Genomic DNA, 23036 nt, shown 5'->3' with positions numbered 1-23036 from the left:
CGGTGTCAGTGACACTGTATTCTGGCATTATATATTATCTATGTATAAGTGAATGTTTTAAACATTATTGTTTGGCTTAAATACAACATCAGCATCCCAATCTGATTCATTTAAAGACAATTTAAGTAGTTTTGGCTGTGACTCCTGAATTTTATGAAGCAGTAATAGGCTGAAATTGGCTGAAACTAAACAATGGAAGTAGCAACTACAAGAGATTTAAAACCTATAGGAAAGTGCACTTGTCACAGTATCACACTGCACTGTAATAAAGGTTTAATAAAATGTGAAAATAGAGTCCACGTAAAAACTTCAAAATCACAACCCTACAGTCCAGGACCAGCTTTCTAAATGCTTTCTTTAAAGGAGAGGTTCACCTTTTGGGGCATGTTATATGTTACACCCATGAGATGTAATGTGTAAAATGCTCCATCACACGTCCTCCCCACCCCCACATTCAATTTGATAGCAGATGGGGATCCTCTCTCCATGAATGTAAAAACGACAAGTCCCATCTGCCACTGTGGCAGATGGCTTGTGGTTCCTAATGAACTTGGAGGGGACTAATGAGCACCCTTGTAGTTCATTCATAAGCTCTGCAGCTTTCAAACTGACAGCCTGTACAGATATACAGCCTGAAAGCTGCAGGACTTGTCTGCAGAAGCTTGACGTTGCACCCATGATCCACTGATCATGGGTGCAATGCTTTGCAGGCTCATGCGGGAAAAAAACTAAAATGCACCTATTTTTTTTTGGCAACAATATGTGCATTTATTACTTTTTTCAAAAGCTGAACTTAACCTTTAATATATTGAGTGGGTTATAGTAAACCACTTATTGGGAATAAAAGCCTCAAACAGAATACAGAGATTAGGCTTGGGAAAGGGTGTGTGCCCACAAAACACATTACCAAGCCATTTCCACGTAAAGCTGATAACCTGGTTTTAACATTGAAGTTCGCTTGAGGTGATTGTAGCCGTATTAGTGCATTTGCGACAGAAACAATTGAGTACTGTCCATGATACTTTTTTATTTGCACTAGCATACAATTTTGAGGACAAGCTTTTGGGGTATGTCCCCTTCTTCAAAGTCCAAGCAGTACTATTACAAATCACAAAGTTTAAGCAGAATGTTAGAAGGGATGAAAAAAAATATTGAAGTTCCAAACTGAAGAAGAACAGCCAAACTTAGTGATTTTACAGCTATAATTTTTTTTTTTAATTTCAGTTCACAATCCAGATATCTTAAAATACATTTACTTTAGCTCAGTCAATGCATGTGTTTGTATAATTAGATATGCAACCTGCTTAATCTAGTAGCATTGTAATTACACATTGTTTAAAGCTGAACTCCAGGCAAACAGATGAATACACAGTTAAATAAATTTCTGAAAACATTTTTACCTGCAAAAGGATTTGTATATCTGTCCAGCTAGTCCTAAAATATATAGATTAATACCAGACAGCACAAGTTTGGTGACTAGTCTTTTATTTACTGGAATTAAACTAGATGATAAGACTAACTTTAACTGCTCTTAAAACTCCCTCCTTCTCCAACCAGTATAAAAAAAACCTGCGTTATTACATATTTTTAATCTGGTTCAATCTTACATAATCCAGCAGCACTGGCTTCCCTGTGTCAGTGAGCAGCTGCTGCAGGGGAGAGGAGGGAGTGCTGACAACAGAGGAGCAGTGGAAAACTATGAGTGATGTCACGGCTCCAGGAATTCATAGCCATTGTCCAGCACTCCCACACACAGGGAGCTGCTGAATTACATGACATGACCTGATCAGAATAAAAAAGGTACACAGATCTTTTTTTTTTACTGTGTATGCAGGCAGGTAGGTAGGTAGGAGGAGGAGGGAACATTTTAAGGAATCATTAAAGTTATATATATATAATAAGTAATACAGCTTAGCCACCTCCCTGTCTCCTGCCTCTGATTAAACACGGAGGAACCAGAAGTAGCACAATGATGAGTCATTCCTCTATTTGCTCTGCTCTCTCCTCCTGCCAAAGTATTCCTTGCCAGCTGGATTGGGTTCACGTACACTGCAGCTGATAAACTCACGTTTAGGAGCTTTTCTGCATTTTTTTTTAGCAGCCCCTGAACTCTCCCTAATGTTTTCCTATGTATCCATGTACACTATGTGGTTTACAGGTAGTTGAGTTTACAGTCGTTTTTTTGAACGCACCAAACTTGCGTTCAGGAGTAGATTTTATCAGCGTTTCAAACGCCAAACGCTTGTAAACATGTGTAAACACGTGTAAACGCAGTTAACCCCGTTTATAAGTGTTTGCGTTTAGAAGCGTTTTTTAACTGTTCCATATCCAGATGCTGTCCAGAGCCTTTTTTCATCATCAGAAATGCATGCAAAGTGTTTTCCATGTATTCATATGGACCTAGTACACCAGTGCAGTCAGTTCCAGGTTTCTCATGAAGGAAAAAATGGTAGAACGTGCCGCATTATTCTCATGATGGGATCCATAGTGAATACAACCAGAAAAAAAGGTCATCTCAACACATACTGCTCTCTCTGCTTCTGCTCTCACTATTTCTCTCAAAATGTCTGAAATAGTTAATTTTGTACTGTTTTTAGTGCATTCTGGGCATTTTGGAAGGTCTCCTGAGGTTATCTTAAAAAACACTCCTAAACGCAAACAAGCATAAACGCGTATGCAAACACGGCTAAACAGACGTTTTTTAACCTACGTTTTCCAGCAGTCAGTTTCCATCATTCAGAAGTGTTTTCCAAACGTCCCGTGTACATGGAGCCTGCTCTCTCTCTTTCATAAACACTAGCAGCTCCTAAACTTGAGTTTGAGAGCTTTTGGTATATTTTTTCCAAAGCTCCTAAACTCAACTCCATGACAGCCTTTGTGTCCATGTACACATAGGCTTTTAGCAGAGTTCAGGAGCTGCCGCGTTTAGGTGAGGTTAAACCTCCCTCTCCTGAACGCGGGAGAAACGTGTTCAGAATAGGAATGCTTTGACCGCCAGAAAACACGAAACGCGGCAAAACCTCAGCAACTGCAGTACCGTGTTTATGCCACAATTTGCGTTTTTCCGTGGCCGGCGGTCAGGGTAGGCACATGTACATGAAGCCTTAGTGCTGCTTTTCAGGTGATTAAAAGAGACTGATACCAAGTGAAACTGCCTTGATTGCTGTTTCTTTAATAAATGCCTGTAATTCAGCTTTACACTTAATTCATTTCTGTGATGTCTAGAATTCACAGTATTTTGCATAGTTCAGCAAATCTCCCAGCTTTGTCCCTGCAAGATATTGCTGGAATTTTGCATCCACCTCTTTGCTCTGTTCTTCCGTGAAGAGGCTCTTCCAGTCTCCAATTTGTCCTGTTCAAAAACAAAAATAAATCTTATCATGAAACATCACAAACAGAGACAAAGGATTCATTGTAGGAACAAGTCTGTATTACCTAGGTTATTTTCAATATAGTATTGATTAGGGCTTTTTTTCAGCAGGAACGCAGGGGAACGCAGTTCTGGCACCTCCAGCACTGAATGTCTGAAATGGGAAATGGGAAGGGGTGCTGGAGGGTCTATTGATGCTGACTGCTGGGGGATCTATTGTTGCTAGGTGGGGGGTATCTTAATAAGGGAGGGGTCTATTGTTGCTGAATGGTCAATTGTTGCTGGGAGGGATCTATTTTGAAGGAGGAGGTCTGCTGTTGCTGGCTGCTGGGGGATCTATTGTTGCTGGAGTGGGTCTTTTGTTGCTGGGGGCTATTTTGTTGCTGCCAGCAGGTGATCTATTTTACTGCTTTTTATTCTTCTTTTCGAGCTATGCTGTACAGGAACTGCAAGATAGTGATACCAAGTCACATTCAGGTACAGATTCTGCTTGTATTATGGTGGTATTCCCGAGTGTAGCTCGGGGTAATGTTTCAGTACCACAAGCGGTAACCCCGAGCTACACTCGGGAATACCATGCGGAGCTGCTCCGCGATGCCTCGATTACTTACCTTGTCCTGCGCTCCCGCGATGTCCCTCCTGCAGTGTCCCTTGCAATGTAATCCGGCGAATGCCGGCATCTGTCATCTGGGTTCCATCCCTGAGAGCGTCGGGATGTACGGGGGACGGAACGGCGGGAAATTTGAAAATGACAAAAAGTGACATTCACTAAAATCACTAAAATCACATAGTAAAACATTACTATATCAAGCCATTTCACATACATTTTGTTCCTAGTGCTTTGTCCTGTGCCCTGCCTACATTTTTACTGTTCTTTCTGCCTGCAAACTGAAAAACGTCCATGGTGTCCAAAAAGCGTCCCTTTAGGTCAAAAGTGGTTTTAGACCAGCTAGAGAACAGCGAAAAAATTAGTAAATTAGAACCACTTGCAGAATTGAGTGATAATGATTTGTGGGAAATTCGTCATCAGACACTGAAAACGATTTTGCGACTAAGATCAGTGATGTGCGAACTTGGCGTTATATTTCAAATTTCTGTGTTTTTGGTTTGATTATATTATTGAATACCATTTATTATTATTATATTATTATTTTTTATGATTATTTATTAAATTACAGTTTATGATTTCGTGTTTCAAGTTTTATCCTACCCAGGATGTTTACTAGACTCTTGTTCGGACAGATTTCAGTGAGTTATTCCTAAAAATTACAGGCCTACAATAAAAAAAAAATACATATTTCCATGCAAAAAAATTTACCGCTTTGAGCTCAGAAATATGGACATAATCAGTCCGCTAGGGAGGTTAATGAATACAGAACTTTTTTAATTCATGTTGTTTTAATCTGCTTGCAGTTCACCTTTAACATTGTCACCTTCACATATTTAATAACAACAAAATAGCAGTAGAAGTTATCTAAAATATATTTAGGTTAAAGATCCTGATTTAAAGATTTCTGATACCCAGAAACTGAACTCGTGTTATTCTATTCTTGTCCATACTTTAAAAATGTTGCTACCTTTTCTGAAGAAAGCATCACCAAGTTTCCCATGTGTGTCTTCAGATTTCTCTTTCATAGACATAAAGGAAGTTCGACTTTCTACTGTACGAATTTGTTCCTCTGTCAAAGGAAGTCCAAAAAAATCTGATATTTTTTTCAGTTGTGTTGGAAAATCCTTCAAGTGAAAATAAACAAATTATAATTTTTTTACATCAGGTAGAATGATGACAAGTCTAAATTTTTCTATTTGATTACTGGAGAACAGTGGCATCCCGAGGCAGGTGCGGGGGGTGCAGTCCACACCGGGTGACACCTACCGCACGGGGTGACATCGGACCCACTCCACAAAAAAGGTAAGCTGTAAAGCAAGCCAACGATCCCAGCAAGATGGATCCGATCTTGCCTTTTCTTGGAGCGGGTCCGGTATAACTGCATATAGGTTGCATGCCGAGGATCCTGGGGGGGATCGTCGGCATACAACCATATGGGGTGACACCGGTGTAGCGGCAAGATGTGTCTCCAATGTAGATATATCCCCCCTGAAGCAACTGTGCATGTTCCGGTTTCAGACATAAGGAGCCGATCGCCGATCACCAACTGTAGTACAGAGCTGCCACAGTTAACCCCTTTTAGGCTACACCGCTGATTATTTGGGAGCATAATGGATTGGAGAGAGGACAGTTACATGGGGGTGGGGAGTGACATGGGGAGTACAGATATATGTGGGGAGGACAGTGACATGGGAGGGGGAGTGACATGGGGAGAACGGTGACATGTGGGGGGCCAGTGACATGGGGGGGCCGTTGTAGTGGCAAGATGTGTCTCCCATGTAGATATGTCCCCCTGAAGCAAATTGGCATGGAATGGGTTACTTCACCAAAAGTACATGGTCAGATACAGTAGTTCTATCATCGATTGATCATGCCTGAAACTGGGACATGCGCAGTTGCTTCAGGGGGGACATATCTACATGGGAGCCACATCTTGCCGCTACACCCGGACCCACTCCAAGAAACGGTAAGTTGTAAAGAAAGCTGATGATCCTCGCAAGATGGATCGGATCTGCGGATTGAGTATAAAGGATCGGAGTCCGATCCATTATGCTCAATCCACAGATCCGATCCATTCTGCGGTGATCGTCGGAGGGGGTGTCACCAAGTGTTACCGCACCGGGTGACACCAACCCTAGGGATGCCTCTGCTGGAGAATTCCAGAAAATGGAGAAACCCCTGTTTTCCGTTTCCCTCCAATTTATAAAAAAAGAGAGCAATCCCTCCCTCGCAAAGCTAATGGACTTTACTTGAACTATATATATAATGTAGGTTATGGACTGTGCATTATTAATACAAGAATAAAGTGTATGTTACTCTAAATATTTTTTCTATATTTCTGTTCACATATGTATATTTTATAAATCATAATTTATATTATTTTTATGTACTTCTTCCACCTGAAGTATCTGTTTATCCTGCCAGTCACCATTTTTCCTTGTTCTAAACTGACCACACAAACCACAGGAACTGATCTCTGTTAGTGAAAAAATCAAGACCCAAAGAGATTACCCAAAAATAAAAATTAGCAAATATATATAAAAGAACAAAAATAAAATAAAGTCCCAATATGCAAAGTGTCCAAATAATGTGTCCAAACAAAGATCAATTTCTTGATAGGAAGACGCTTCCTACTCCACTGAAGAAGATGCAAATCAATCACAGGTGCTCTTCAAATACCTCAAAAAACAAAATCTCAACATAGTATATTACCTTTTAAATCCCAGAACTAAAGTGCCACACGTGTATCATGCAAAAAAAACACTCCAGTGTCACAGCACCCATGTGAAAAAAAAAAATAAAAAAATTGATAAATATCACTGCAAACTATATATAAAGTGCATAATTACCCTAAAACAAACAGATTCCAGCTTGTAATCAACCACATATGTACAGAGTGTCCTTAGATTGGTATCCTCTTGTTCCGCAGGACCTCACAAACAGACCAGGAATCAGTATGTGAATTATAATCATATATAAAATTTATTGTAGCCACTTACATATAAAAACGATAAGATCAGCAAGACAGCATCAAACTCCTCATGCCCAGTATACGATCCCCTTTCCGTGTGTAGAGGGTCTCCCGATCACCAGGTAATTCCCCCTTGCTACTCCTATCCAGCACTATCACTTTGTAGCTCTGGGGGACACCTGAAGTGCACCGTTACTCTCCAGACCTCCAACACACAGGGATTACAGAATCCAAAATGGCTGCCGCAGCACTTCCGGGAACGTCACATACCCTGGACGCGTTTCGTCTCTTCCGGACTTTGTCAACAAGGATACGGACATAAGGTTCCAGTTCTTTAAGTACCCACTCCTAACCTGGCGGAAATACCTCAGCGGCCATCTTACAAAGTGGAAAATTGAGATGAATGACTACCAAAGCTGATATACCATGCTAGATAGTCCATAGAGGAAGCAATATTACATCCCCACCCCATAGCTCTCATCCCTAAGTTATCCTCAAGCCATACTTCAGTCCCAAGGATAATTATACCACCTGCAGCCATTTTGGAAACTGAAAGAACAATTTTAAATAACCATAAGGTCGGGGGTAACACCACCCCTTCGCCATTGATTACAAAAATCTACAAATAATAAAATCATTCACAAAAATTATAAAATATTAAAGAATATTAAAAGTACATACTAAAAATCAAAATTAAAAAAAAAAAAAAAAAAAAAAACTTTAAAAATTAAAATTACAAATCAGAAATAAAACAATTTAAATCCAAATCAATATTAAGACCCCTAGGTTTCAAGGTGTTAAGTTTAAAGATCCAGAAAGTTTCATTACGGGATATTTCCTGTACTTTATTACATCCCCTCCAATGAGTATCAAGAATATCAATACCACAAAAACTCAGAACACTAGGATCCGAATTGGTATTGATATTCTTGATACTCATTGGAGGGGATGTAATAAAGTCAGTGGGAGGAATAGTGCCCCATCATTAGTCAGTGGGAGGAATAGTGCCCCATCGTTGGTGTCAGTGGGGAGGAGGAATAGTGCCCCATTGTTGGTGTCAGTGGGGAGGAGGAATAGTGCCCCATGGTTGGTGTCAGTGGGGGAGGAATAGTGCCCCATCATTGGTGTCAGTGGGGAGAATAGTGTCCCATCATTGGTATCAGTGGGGAGAAAAGTGCCCCATCATTGGTGTCAGTGGGGGAGGAATAGTGCCCCATCATTGGTGTCAGTGGGGAGAATAGTGCCCCATCATTGGTGTCAGTGTGGAGGAGGAATGGTGCCCCATCGTTAGTGTCAGTGGGGGAGAGGAGCGGCTGCTCCTTCTTTCAGTTCGGCAGCTTGATTTTCACGGGGCCGTTCGGCTCCGCCTCCTCGCCGGTGATTGGTCGCCTGTGTGCGCTGGCGCCCAATCACCGGTGAGGAGGCGGAGTCGAGTGGCCGCGCGACCATCGAGCGGCCGAACTGAAAGAAGGAGCAGCCGCGCTTCCCGGACCGGATCATCGTGGGACCGGGACCGGAGCCAGGTAAGGTACAGCAGCCCCTCTGCCCACCCCTGTACTTAGTGTCCGTTGGAGGACACCACCCCTGGAAAAAGTGCCACCCTGACAAACCGGCTCGCCGTATACCGGCGTATAAGACGACCCCCGACTTTTCAGAAGATTTTCAGGGGTTGAAAAGTCGTCTTATACGCCGGCAAATACAGTACTTTTTGTTATCCTGTTAGAGACTCACCCTAGGTTCACATCTGTGCAGGTGATGCCGCTGCGGATCCGCAAGAGAATCTGTGCAGCCGCACCACCCGCACAGAGAAATGCGGACCCACGGCGGGTGCCATTAGTTCTGCACTGGAAAACGCAACCGTACATGGAACCGAGGTTCCCGCGCTGGCTGCGTTTTCCAAAGCAGTGACTTGTTCCCTGCGTGTCACGGGCACGGGAGTCCATTCAAACGAATGGGCTCTCGTTCCCGTGCAAAATGCGGCCCGCACAGCCACATATACGTGAACTGGGGGTTAAAGAGCGACCTTCACCGAGGATCATATCATCACATTTGAAGTTTCAAGTTATACCAAAGTCTTTCTTTGAAAAGAGGACTAAAGTAAGTGGTATTTTTCATGATTAGCTGTTTCCCAAAGGCAGTGATATTTAAATGATGTCTTACAATGTGTGCGGAATATTAAAGTTCATTAAAAAAAAAGTTTTTAAGTGATTGCAGTCATGAATTCATGAAGTGGGGTACAGTACAATAATTTCACTTAAATACAGCTGTACTGGACTGCTTAAACTTGTTAATGATAGCAAAAAAAAGCAGGAAAAATAGCTACCCCTGCAGCCAACAATAGATCCTACCCAGCAACATTAGACCCACAGAAACAATAGATCCCCCCACAACTATGGAAATCCCTACAATAGACCCTCCCCCACAACAAAATAACACCTTAACAACAATCAATCCACCCCAGCGACAATAGACTCCCAGCAACAACAACAGATCTCCCAGCAGGCAGCATCAATAGACCCTCCAGCAGCCAGCATCAATAGACCTCTCCCTCAACAGTAGATCCCTCCCAGCAATAACTGTTTCCCCCAGCAACAGAAGACCCCCTTAGTAACAAATATCCACTAACAGCAACAATAGACCTCCTCAGCAAAAACAGATTCCCCGTTAGCATCAGTAGACCCTCCAGCACACCTCAGAATCACTTTCTATTAACATACATTCAGTGCTGAAGGTACCGAAACTGCGTTCCCCCGCATTCCTTCTGAAAAAAAGCACTGCACACTGAATATTTAATTTAACCCTAAAAAGCCACTTGATGGAGCTGATAATACAGGATTTGATCTATTAGAAACAAAGGGAAAATTCTGTTCAGCTTACACAATAGCTTCTAACATTCAGCCAATGAGTGTTCTATAAACAGACCCCTAAGTGTTACAAAGAAGTTTAAACATTCAGGGTGCACTTAGATTTTAAGATTTGCCTCCAATAACTTTATCAGAGGCCTGAAAAAGCTGATCCGACTCAAAATTGTGCAATGGAAAGCTGAATGTGGCATTCCTCACATACTGAAAAGCGCTGAAACTAACACAAATACCTAACCTAACAATATCCATGTAGATGTAACCTAACAATATCCATGTTTTCAAACATCTTTTTAAAACACAGGTTTAACATTTCAGACAGAAGTACATTTTTGCCAAAGTTCAATGAATGTGACATTCACTGTATTATAAATAATATGAATTGCAGAGTAACCAGCATTTTCCTCAGAAAAACAGATAATGGTAAATGTCAGACAATACTAGAGGAGATTTACTAAAATGTGATCACAATCTGGTGCAGTTCTGCATAGAAACCAATCAGCTTCCAGGTTTTATTGTAAAAACCTAATTGAACAAGCTGAAGGTAGAAGCTGATTGGCTACCATGCACAGCTGCACCAGATTCTGAGTGCCCCAATTTTAGTAAATCTCCCCTACAGTATGACTCGCCAACTGTGCATTTTAAAAGTGGTCAGTGATTCAAAAGCACAGTGGCTAAGTGGTTAGCACTTCTGCCTGGCCGTACTAGGGTTGTCAGTTTGAATCCCAACCACGGCACCACCTGCCTGGGGTTTGCATGTTCTCCTGGTGCCTGCATGGGTTTCCCCTGGGTAGTCTGGTTTACTCCCACACTCCAAAGACATGTTGGCAGGCTAATTGGCTCCTCACTAAATTGACCCTAGTATGTGTATGTATGAATGTGAGGAGTTAAGGACCTTAGATTGTACGCCCCTTGAGGGTTAGGGACTGATGTGAATGTACTATATATATATATATATATATATATATATATATATATATATATATGTAAAGCGCTGTGTAAATTGATGGCGCTATATAAGTACCTGTAATAAAATAAATAAAAGACCCGATGCAGCGTTATGTTATCTACCTTATAAATGTTGCAATTGAGTTCACTAAAGATACATCTGTATTGATTTAGAAAGGGTAGAATTGGTGGTGCCCCTAGTAAGTCAGCACCCAGGGAAATATGATTTACATATGCAGAGCTAGATTTCCATCACTTCTTTAAAGCCTGGTACACACAATGAGGTTTCAGCCCACTGAGGAACTTGCGAGGAGCACGCTGTACTAACTATGCAATCTCCCTGCTGAGCTATAGTGTTGTTATAGGGGGGCAGTCCCCCTATAAGAACACTATAGCTGTGAGCGTTGATCAGATGCCGGTTGGCAGATGTTTTTCCAGCATGCCCATTTGACAGAAGCTGGATGTTTGGCTGGTTTGTCAGACAGACTGCTGTACACACATTTTGTTGAACCAGCCAATACAACCTGATATTTATCCCATGTGTGCCAGGCTTTAGAAACACTCCTCTAGGATTAGCTTGTAGGAAAAAATGTGTGGCTTATAACTATGCAGGGTAAAAGCCTTTAGTTTTCCATTGTCACTTTAGGCACAGGATGACTGCTTCCAGTCCCCTAAAGGGATTTGGGGATTGACATGTGCTAACAATATTTATACAACCTTAAATATTTTTTTGCTTGTATCTGACTGATGGAAGTCAGCAGAGCTTCATCTCATTCACTAAGCTAAGTGAAAATTCCTTTGCAAGGTGATTGGCCTATTTGCCTTTAGAAAATTCAACCCTTTCATCTCAAACAATGGTCACAGTTACATGTGGAAGGAAATGAATTGGTTGTGAAGAAGTGAATCAAGTTGAGAGAACAAAAAACTGTACAAAAACTGAACTTACAATTTTCATATCTTCAAATGTAACTGCCATCACTTTATCATCATCGACGTGTTTGTTCCATTCAACTATGTAATCAAAATATGATCCATAACACACTAAAACACAAAAGAAAACATGTGGGACACACAAAATGGATTAAATCAATGTATTGTAATATACTTATATATTATTCTATTCCTTGTATTTATTGTTACCAATAAATGAAAGAGTTTCCATTGTAAGAGACTAAACCTAAAAAGACCTGTTTCCTTGTTTGCACAGCTTAGAGCAGCCTTTATCAACCAGGGTTCAGTGGAACCCTAGGGTTCCTCCAGACACTGCCAGGGGTTCCTTGAGCAATCTCTAAGAAGGGGGATATTTCCCATCGACCAGAAATGCAAGGAGTGTTTTTCTTCTTGGCCATCACACTAATGTACAGTGAGCTGTAGATGGTGTAATCTTTAGCAGAGGTTCCATGAGAGCAGAACATTATTTCTAGGGTTCCCCAGGTTTAAAAAAGGTTGAGAAAGGCTGGCTTAGAGTCACCATTTCCCTGAGCATGACCAGCATCCATTTGTTAGTTATTATACATTTTCAATCATTAAAATTAGTTTTGATTTTCACTAATTTTGGAAAGAAAAAGGTGATCTGCCCTTTATTTTAAAAATTGAACCTTAAATATGTTGAAGTAATAAATTACCATTCCCATGTATGAAGTCCTTAAAAAACAAATTCCAAGATTCATAAGTGGGAAGTGCTGGCATGTTTTTATAAAAGTTGAAAAACGATATGGCTGCATCTTTTGGGTTGCGAATAACCATCAAAATCTGTAGAAAAACAAAAACAAAACACAAGTAAATACATTTTCCATTACCACAAGTATTTCCTCTGTGATGTCCACACAGTAAATAAAGAAACATTTGTAAATTGTGTATTATATTTTGTCTGCTGTTCATAAATCACATTAAATTTACCCAGTATGGATCCACTTTAACTGGTATATAATCATAAATGACAAGATAAACTCAACTGCTTTTGATTTATTAACACTTCATTAGTGTCATTGGACTTTAAATGATAGATTCCATGCTCCCACAAGGTCTCAAGGACACTGAAAACAAATGATCAGTTCTAGCGGTTTATAGTTTATAATAGTTCTGAATTGTTATAATGTCCATATGATGAGTGTGCTTAGGTCACCGTAGCTTGGCCGCTCTTGGCAGCACTCTCGTCCTCGTGTCTGGGCAATGAGCACAGTGCCCACTCTGCGTTACTTGGATTATTGACTTTTCTGCCTGTTTTGACTTCAGACTGATATTGGTCTATGCTTATCTGCCACCCACCCTGACCTTGGAATCATCTTTCCACTGCCTGCCCTAACCTTAGACTCTCCAGCAGTGCCACATACCCTGGCCTGACCTACCTCTAGACCAGTGTTTCTCAACCTTTTTTTCAGTCAAGGCACCCTTTAAAATTATGTATAATCTCAAGGCACCCTTTAAAATTTTGCACAATCTCAAGGCACCCCAATCTAAAATGTAAAAAACTATTCTGCACACCCAATGTTAGAGGTGATTTATTCTTCCAAAGCAAATACACCTTTGAACACTGGTACTGACTAGTATTCCAGTGTGTCGCATGTTCTCTCCCTCACTTTGCTAATGTGACCCCAGAGCTGATGGAGGTGGGCAGGAGAGGGCCAAACAAGGATGAGGTGCATGCACCTGACCTCCTCCTTATCAACCGATTAAGTCTTTGGTTGTTAGGATGCTGATATCTTTTGGGCATTTTGCCAAAGCACCCCTGAAGAAGCCTGAAGGCACCAATTAGCTTCCAGGTTTTATTTTCAAAGCTTAATTGAACAAGCTGAAATTAGAAGTTGATTGGCTACCATGTACAGCTGCACCAAATTTTGCACTCTTCAGTTTTAGTAAATCAACCCAAGTGTGTACTAAGACATGAAGGCAACCAAGCACCAGTAGGTTTGCCTGCTTTAAAGGAACGGGGGGCTGTTATAGGCAGAAAAACACTTGATAGCTATAGTTTTTTAACTAGGCATTAGGATGTGCGTTACAGCCCAGATGGATTTAAGATGCTAACATGATGGTATTAGTATCTTGTAACATCAAGTTAATGTGTCATCTCTACAGTTTTGATTTTTACAATAACTGGGATACATACTTTATACAGGCCTGTTCATTAAGGGAGTAAAAATTACAATGAGCTAATTACAGCCCACAACAGAAAATCAAATTATTTTTGATGATTAAAGCAAAAGGAAATCTATTTGTTTTTATGGAACATGGTACTTTGTGTACTTTGTGCGTACATCATCATTGCTCTTCATACTGACACTTCTGTACTAGTAAAAACTAGATGTGGCAATATCAGTCAAGCAGTTCAGTAAAGCAGTATTTAAGTTAAATTATTGAACCGTTCCTCACTTCATGATTTTATGACTGCAGTCACTTAAAACTCTTTTTTTAATGAACTTTAATATTCCGCAGACATTGTAAGTCATCATTTAAATATTACTGCCTTTGGGAAGCAGCTAATCATGAAAAATAGCACTTACTTTAGTCCTCTTTTCAAAGAAAGACTTTGGTATAACTTGAAACCTCAAATGTGATGATATGATCCTCGGTGAAGGTCGCTCTTTAAGTCTCTAACAGGATAACAAAAAGTAGGGGTTTTAGGGGTAATCTGAAATATTCTGGCTAAAAAGAGTAAAGGATTGTTCATTAAAGCAGCATAAAGTTCACTGACTTTGTCCAAACTACCATAACACGTGGAAATGCAGTACATTAGTATTCATCTTAACTTCTGTAATACATGGCAACTCATCAGCATTCTTCTTACTGTAACTACAATGACTACAGTAGATTAATAATCTTTTACCATGAATTAGTGCAGTTTGTATGTAGCAATTGATTGTTATGAACTGTACTTTGTACCTGCTCTGTTTATTATAGTCTGCATTGTGTTATTGTACAACATGATTGCCTGTAAATTCATGGCATTTCTTAAAGCTAAACTCTTTGAACTCTGCTCCTGCTCTTTTGTGTATAGTGGGACCAGGTAAACAATTTTACTTATTGGATTCTCCACTTTTAGACCAGTCCCCATAGTCAATTTTCCCCTATACTCTCACAGATGCCTTTGAGCAATATTTATGCAGGAGTCGGACCATAGCCCTGCATTGAATGGAAGCTGATTGTCAGTCCACTGCCGGAGCTTAGGAGAGCTCCATTTCCCAAGGGAGCACAGGATCAGGTAAGTAAAAGTGCTTTTACCATCCTCTAGATTCAATGAGCATTTAACCCTTCCAGTGCAAATGCAGCCTCACTGCAAGGGAGGAATTTTATTCTGAAAAATTGCTGAAAATCCTTTGCCAGTTACCCATCCTTTAATATAGAGTTTTGTGGACTCCTTTCTATATTTAGTAAAACATAAATAAATTAGTTCTAGTACAATTTAAATAGTTAGATATTTTTAATCCTTATAGTTTGGAAAATGATGCAATAAAATAAGGGCTCATTATGTCTCATTATGTGTCTTTATCACAAATATGTTTTGTATGTCTTTATGACTCTTTGGATGATTTTCCATTTCTATTCCTGATCCAGTGACAATTCAAAATTCAAACATTTCTCACTCACCTTGATTCCTTGTTTTGGCACCAGGACAAATAGAAAGGGTGAATCTCCCTAGTGGGAAAGCAGTAATAAAATCCAGACAGGGGTTCTAACTTTCTCCACTCTGTCCAATTAAATTCTTAAACTGAAAAATTTAAAATATCAGATAACGTGGGCAGCACAGTGGCTCAATGGTTTGCAGTTCCACCTGGCAGTACTAGGGTCATTGGTTCAAATACCAACCACAGCACCACCTACCTGGAGTTTGCATGTTCTCCCTGTGCTTGCATAGGTTTCCCCAAGGCATTCCAGCTTCCCCCCACACTCCAAAGACATGCTGGCAGGTTAATTGGATCCTTTCTAACCCCCAGTTCACATATATGCGGCCAAGTGGGCCACCTTTTGCACAGGCACGAGAGCCCATTCATTTGAATGGACTCTCATGCCCGTGACACGCAGGGAAGAAGTCCCTGCACTTCTGTGGAAAATGCAGCCCGCAGGGGAACCTCAGTTCCCAGTACGGTTGCATTTTACAGTGCGGGCGGCATGCCATTAGAATTAATGGCACCCACCCGCGAGTCCACATTTCTCTGTGCGGCTGCACGGATTTTCATGCGGATCTGCAGCGGCACCACCCACACAGATGTGAACCTAGGGTAAATTAGCCCTAGTATATGAATGTAGGATAGGGACCTTAGATTGTACACTCCTTGAGGGTTAGGGACTGATGTGAACATACAGTATATATGTAAAGTGCTGCATAAATTGACAGCACTATATAAGTACCTATAAAGAAAACAAAGAGCTCTTACATAAGCAATTAATAAAAAAATATTTTAGGTACCTCTCCTCCAACAGTACATCTGTCTAACAACATTTAAATAGCTATTAAATAAATTATAATTTTATACCAACCTCTAACATCTGTGGACTTCCAAATTCAATCATTGGTTGGTCTAGAACCATTTCTTGATTTGTAATCATGCTCACAACTTCATGTAGTATTTGGATTACCCAATTAGTCCCTAAAACCAATGGAATAAGAACATTAAAATACTAAAATATCTGTGCACATCTTGGCTTCTGTTCAGTGTTTTCTAAACCTGTCCTTGATTCCCATATACATTTCCTTTTTTGCTTCTAACATTCTATCTCTGTTTCTACATAAAAATAAATGTATAATGTTCTATATAAGTGTAGTACCCTCTAGTGTTCTACTAGAATAGTGTAGAGTATTATAGGCAAAATCATTGTCTATGACTCAAGGTAGTTCTGTGAATCATGTGATTAAGGTCAGGCTATTGCAGGTCATCTGGATGACTCAACAGGTTGTGGCTCTATCGCTTCCTCCTGAATCTGGAGGACCATAGAAACTTCTCAATGTCATAAAGTAGAAAGAGGTGCAGGCCTAATTTGCATATTCATGGGGGTTCGGCCAATCCCAGGTTCAGAGGCTCTGGTAGAGTGGTGGACTGCCCCATAAATATGGGTGAGTAAGGCTGACAGAGGAGTCGGGCGGAAGATGGAATGCTGAGGAGACTGTCGGTGCCTAGGAGGGGTCCCCTAGGTTTGGGGGACGGCCTCTAGTCTGGCCTTGGGCTGGCTCAGGAGGATACATTCTGTGGAGAGGCATGAATGGGATCAAGGCCTGGAGCAGCAGGAAGAAAGGAGTACAGCAGTACACTATGGGGAGAAACTGACATGTTTAAGGACAGCGCTGGGCTTAATCCTTGTACCGGGAGATCTTTCAAAAAGCCAGGAGGGCTGGTAGTGCTTTCAGGCTGTGGAGCTGGTAGCAACTCTATAAGGGGAGAGAAGATGTCTCTGCATGTGGCTACAAGAAGTAAAATAATTTTTGAGGGACTCCTAGTTCCTTGCCCATAAAAGGCAGTTGCTACTGATTCCCAACAACTGACGACTTTCAGGAAAAAAAAAACAGTCCAGGATTTGCCTTTATACGTAGGAAGGAAACGCCCCCATCCATTGATTCAAGCCAAACTAGGCATCCTATATACCCTATTTCCCTATCCAAGTTGATTTCCCCTAATAAAACTTCAAAACCAAGCCCATGCCATTGTCTTTGGATGCCAGTCTATGTGAGAAATATCTGTTGCCTTACTGTGCAGAGAGGCTTAGGGATACCCATTACACAGCAGCCCTAAAGAGGGTAGCGCTACATACAGTAGTTTTCATTTATTTATTTATATTAAGGAATATAATTTAAAATGTAAAACTTTGTAAACATTTTTAGACCAGTAAATATGAAATGTAGCACATACAGTTGGCATTGTTTGTAAATATATATATATATATATATATATACATACACACAAATGAATACAACTTCTAGCAAACAAATGGAGCTCTGGGGTCACATGTTTACCAAGCAGACCATAACTGCTTTGCTAAAAAAATGTGTTGTTTATAGGGTTGAATAGCTGGAAGTCAAATTGCATACACAGCTGAGAAAGTCAGAGAAGTCTCTTCCCCACCTTTACTGCTTGGTCTGCTCAAAGGGCACCATATAGCGATTCAGTTACAGAGAGACAATTACAAAGAGATGTGGTCCAAAATGCTCTGCAAAATGGGTGTTATTGGTGCACCCTGTATTAAATGGTACTTGTAAAAAAAATAGGTTTTTATGGGTTTTTATTGTGAGCCACCATGGGATATGTTATTATGAATATAGATGCATGTTTATGTGTGTACATATATGTATGTAAGGTTTTCTTTTTTACAGGCAGATACTGTTAGATAATGAGTTTATGTGAAATCTCCATTAATAGATGTAAATAATATTATAATTAGAGATGAGCGAATTTCTCAAAAATTCGATTCGGCTGATTCGGCGAATTCCAGTGTGAAATTCGATTCGATGCGAATTTCTTCGCTACGAAGATGACTTATAAAAAGGGTTTCTAGGCTTCAGAGAGCCTTTAAATTAGTGCAGAACACTGTACCTTTAATTTAAATGCCCTTGGAGATGAGGAAAGAGAAGGAGAAGGAGAAGGAGAAGGATGAGAAGAAGGAGAAGGATGAGAAGAAGGAGAAGGATGAGAAGAAGGAGAAGGAGAAGGATGAGAAGAAGGAGAAGGAGAAGGATGAGAAGAAGGAGAAGGAGAAGAAGGATGAGAAGAAGGAGAAGGAGAAGGATGAGAAGAAGGAGAAGGATGAGAAGAAAGAGAAGGATGAGAAGGAGAAGGATGAGAAGAAGGAGAAGGAGAAGGATGAGAAGAAGGAGAAGGAGAAGGATGAGAAGAAGGAGAAGGATGAGAAGAAGGATGAGAAGAAGGAGAAGGATGAGAAGAAGGAGAAGGATGAGAAGAAGGATGAGAAGAAGGATGAGAAGAAGGAGAAGGATGAGAAGAAGGAGAAGGAGAAGGATGAGAAGGAGAAGGATGAGAAGAAGGAGAAGGATGAGAAGAAGGAGAAGGAGAAGGATGAGAAGAAGGAGAAGGATGAGAAGAAGGAGAAGGATGAGAAGAAGGATGAGAAGAAGGAGAAGGATGAGAAGAAGGAGAAGGATGAGAAGAAGGAGAAGGATGAGAAGGAGAAGGATGAGAAGACGGAGAAGGAGAAGCAGAAGGAGAAGGATGAGAAGAAGGAAAAGGAGAAGGATGAGAAGATGGAGAAGGAGAAGGATGAGAAGATGGAGAAGGAGAAGGATGAGAAGAAGGAGAAGGAGAAGGATGAGAAGAAGGAGAAGGATGAGAAGAAGGATGAGAAGAAGGAGAAGGAGAAGGATGAGAAGAAGGAGAAGGAGAAGGATGAGAAGAAGGAGAAGGAGAAGGATGAGGAGAAGGAGAAGGATGAGAAGAAGGAGAAGGATGAGAAGAAGGAGAAGGAGAAGGATGAGAAGAAGGAGAAGGAGAAGGATGAGGAGAAGGAGAAGGATGAGAAGAAGGAGAAGGATGAGAAGAAGGAGAAGGAGAAGGATGAGAAGAAGGAGAAGGATGAGAAGAAGGAGAAGGAGAAGGATGAGAAGATGGAGAAGGAGAAGGATGAGAAGAAGGAGAAGGAGAAGGATGAGAAGAAGGAGAAGGAGAAGGATGAGAAGAAGGAGAAGGATGAGGAGAAGGATGAGAAGAAGGAGAAGGATGAGAAGAAGGAGAAGGATGAGAAGAAGGAGAAGGATGAGAAGAAGGAGAAGGAGAAGGATGAGAAGAAGGAGAAGGATGAGAAGAAGGAGAAGGATGAGAAGAAGGAGAAGGATGAGAAGAAGGAGAAGGAGAAGGAGAAGCAGAAGGAGAAGGATGAGAAGAAGGAAAAGGAGAAGGATGAGAAGATGGAGAAGGAGAAGGATGAGAAGAAGGAGAAGGAGAAGGATGAGAAGATGGAGAAGGAGAAGGATGAGAAGAAGGAGAAGGATGAGAAGAAGGAGAAGGATGAGAAGATGGAGAAGGAGAAGGATGAGAAGAAGGAGAAATGGGGGGAGGGAATGAGAAGAAGGAGAAGGAGAAGGATGAGAAGAAGGAGAAGGAGAAGGATGAGAAGAAGGAGAAGGAGAAGGATGAGAAGAAGGAGAAGGATGAGAAGAAGGAGAAGGAGAAGGATGAGAAGAAGGAGAAGGAGAAGGATGAGAAGAAGGAGAAGGATGAGAAGAAGGAGAAGGATGAGAAGAAGAAGGATGAGAAGAAGGATGAGAAGAAGGAGAAGGATGAGAAGAAGGACAGTTCTGTGACAGTTTCTGTCTATTTCTGACAGTTCTGGGACATTCACTCCATACAGCTGTTTCAACCGCTGTATGGAGGGAATGTCATGGAACTGTCAGAAATAGACTATTAATGACAGTTCTGGGACTGTCCTTCCATGCAGCGGTTGAAACATTGTATGTATTTGTTTCCATAAATGGATCCATTTATGGAAACAAATACATACAATGTTTCAACCGCTGTATGGAAGGACAGTCCCAGAACTGTCATTAATAGTCTATTTCTGACAGTTCTATGACATTCCCTCCATACAGCGGTTGAAACAGCTGTATGGAGTGAATGTCCCAGAACTGTCAGAAATAGACTATTTATGACAGTTCTGGGACTGTCCTTCCATACAGCGGTTGAAACATTGTATGTATTTGTTTCCATAAATGGATCCATTTATGGAAACAAATACATACAATGTTTCAACCGCTGTATGGAAGGACAGTCCCAGAACTGTCATTAATAGTCTATTTCTGACAGTTCTATGACATTCCCTCCATACAGCGGTTGAAACAGCTGTATGGAGTGAATGTCCCACAACTGTCAGAAATAGACTATTTATGACAGTTCTGGGACTGTCCTTCCATACAGCGGTTGAAACATTGTATCTATTTTTTTCCATAAATGACATTCTGCAAATACACTTAGAGGAGCGCTGCAGATACACTTTTTGCCGCCGGCTTGGATTTAATCTTATTTTCATCCTACTTCTTCTTCTTCATCCTCATCCTCATAAGAAGAAAAAGAAGAAGTAGGATGAAAATAAGAATAATTCCAAGCCGGCAAAAAGTGTATCTGCAGCGCTCCTCTAAGTGTATCTGCAGAATGTCATTTATGGAAAAAAATAGATACAATGTTTCAACCGCTGTATGGAGTGAATGTCCCAGAACTGTCATAAATAGTCTATTTCTGACAGTTCTGGGACATTCACTCCATACAGCTGTTTCAACCGCTGTATGGAGGGAATGTCATAGAACTGTCAGAAATAGACTATTAATGACAGTTCTGGGACTGTCCTTCCATACAGCGGTTGAAACATTGTATCTATTTGTTTCCATAAATGGATCCATTTATGGAAACAAATAGATACAATGTTTCAACCGCTGTATGGAAGGACAGTCCCAGAACTGTCATTAATAGTCTATTTCTGACAGTTCTATGACATTCCCTCCATACAGCGGTTGAAACAGCTGTATGGAGTGAATGTCCCAGAACTGTCAGAAATAGACTATTTCTGACAGTTCTGGGACTGTCCTTCCATACAGCGGTTGAAACATTGTATGTATTTGTTTCCATAAATGGATCCATTTATGGAAACAAATACATACAATGTTTCAACCGCTGTATGGAAGGACAGTCCCAGAACTGTCATTAATAGTCTATTTCTGACAGTTCCATGACATTCCCTCCATACAGCGGTTGAAACAGCTGTATGGAGTGATTGTCCCAGAACTGTCAGAAATAGTCTATTTCTGACAGTTCTGGGACATTCACTCCATACAGCTGTTTCAACCGCTGTATGGAGGGAATGTCATGGAACTGTCAGAAATAGACTATTAATGACAGTTCTGGGACTGTCCTTCCATACAGCGGTTGAAACATTGTATGTATTTGTTTCCATAAATGGATCCATTTATGGAAACAAATACATACAATGTTTCAACCGCTGTATGGAAGGACAGTCCCAGAACTGTCATTAATAGTCTATTTCTGACAGTTCTATGACATTCCCTCCATACAGCGGTTGAAACAGCTGTATGGAGTGAATGTCCCACAACTGTCAGAAATAGACTATTTATGACAGTTCTGGGACTGTCCTTCCATACAGCGGTTGAAACATTGTATCTATTTTTTTCCATAAATGACATTCTGCAAATACACTTAGAGGAGCGCTGCAGATACACTTTTTGCCGCCGGCTTGGAATTAATCTTATTTTCATCCTACTTCTTCTTCTTCATCCTCATCCTCATAAGAAGAAAAAGAAGAAGTAGGATGAAAATAAGAATAATTCCAAGCCGGCAAAAAGTGTATCTGCAGCGCTCCTCTAAGTGTATCTGCAGAATGTCATTTATGGAAAAAAATAGATACAATGTTTCAACCGCTGTATGGAGTGAATGTCCCAGAACTGTCATAAATAGTCTATTTCTGACAGTTGTGGGACATTCACTCCATACAGCTGTTTCAACCGCTGTATGGAGGGAATGTCATAGAACTGTCAGAAATAGACTATTAATGACAGTTCTGGGACTGTCCTTCCATACAGCAGTTGAAACATTGTATCTATTTGTTTCCATAAATGGATCCATTTATGGAAACAAATAGATACAATGTTTCATCCGCTGTATGGAAGGACAGTCCCAGAACTGTCATTAATAGTCTATTTCTGACAGTTCTATGACATTCCCTCCATACAGCGGTTGAAACAGCTGTATGGAGTGAATGTCCCAGAACTGTCAGAAATAGACTATTTATGACAGTTCTGGGACATTCCCTCCATACAGCGGTTTCCGGCAAAAAGTGTATGTGCAGAGTTCCTCTATTCTGCAGATACACTTAGAGGAGCTCTGCAGATACACTTAGAGGAGCTCTGCACATACACTTTTTGCCGGCTTGGAATTATTCTTATTTTCATCCTACTTCTTCTTCTTCTTCTTCTTCTTCTTCATCCTCATCCTCATCCTCTTCTTCTTCTTCTGAGGATGAGGATGAGGATGAAGAAGAAGAAGAAGAAGAAGAAGTAGGATGAAAATAAGATTAATTCCAAGCCGGCAAAAAGTGTATGTGCAGAGCTCCTCTAAGTGTATCTGCAGAGCTCCTCTAAGTGTATCTGCAGAATAGAGGAACTCTGCACATACACTTTTTGCCGGCTTGCAATTATTCTTATTTTCATCCTACTTCTTCTTCTTCTTCTTCTTCTTCTTCTTCTTCTTCTTCTTCTTCATCCTCTTCTTCTTCTTCTGAGGATGAGGATAAAGAAGAAGAAGAAGAAGAAGAAGTAGGATGAAAATAAGATTA

General features: G+C 40.7%; 1 protein-coding gene across 1 annotated transcript in view; it reads right to left on the bottom strand.

The window, feature by feature from the left end:
- Nucleotides 1-1191: 1191 nt before the first annotated feature.
- The window catches only part of LOC149448776 (sulfotransferase 6B1-like), a 36986-nt gene continuing 15141 nt past the window's right edge, over nucleotides 1192-23036 (bottom strand). The window contains exons 2-7 of the mRNA XM_089694265.1: nucleotides 16236-16345; nucleotides 14261-14350; nucleotides 12386-12512; nucleotides 11707-11801; nucleotides 4948-5104; nucleotides 1192-3352 (exon numbers count right to left, since the gene is read on the bottom strand). Of these exons, the coding sequence (XP_089550391.1) occupies nucleotides 3222-3352; nucleotides 4948-5104; nucleotides 11707-11801; nucleotides 12386-12512; nucleotides 14261-14350; nucleotides 16236-16345 (710 nt within the window). The 3' untranslated portion in view covers nucleotides 1192-3221. The remainder of the gene's footprint in view (nucleotides 3353-4947; nucleotides 5105-11706; nucleotides 11802-12385; nucleotides 12513-14260; nucleotides 14351-16235; nucleotides 16346-23036) is intronic.

Source organism: Staurois parvus, unplaced genomic scaffold, assembly GCF_062004578.1.
Source record: "Staurois parvus isolate SC_StPar_1 unplaced genomic scaffold, SC_StPar_1.0 ptg000657l, whole genome shotgun sequence".
In the NCBI taxonomy this organism is placed as follows: Eukaryota; Metazoa; Chordata; class Amphibia; order Anura; family Ranidae; genus Staurois; species Staurois parvus.
This window is presented reverse-complemented; position numbering and strand designations above follow the sequence as displayed.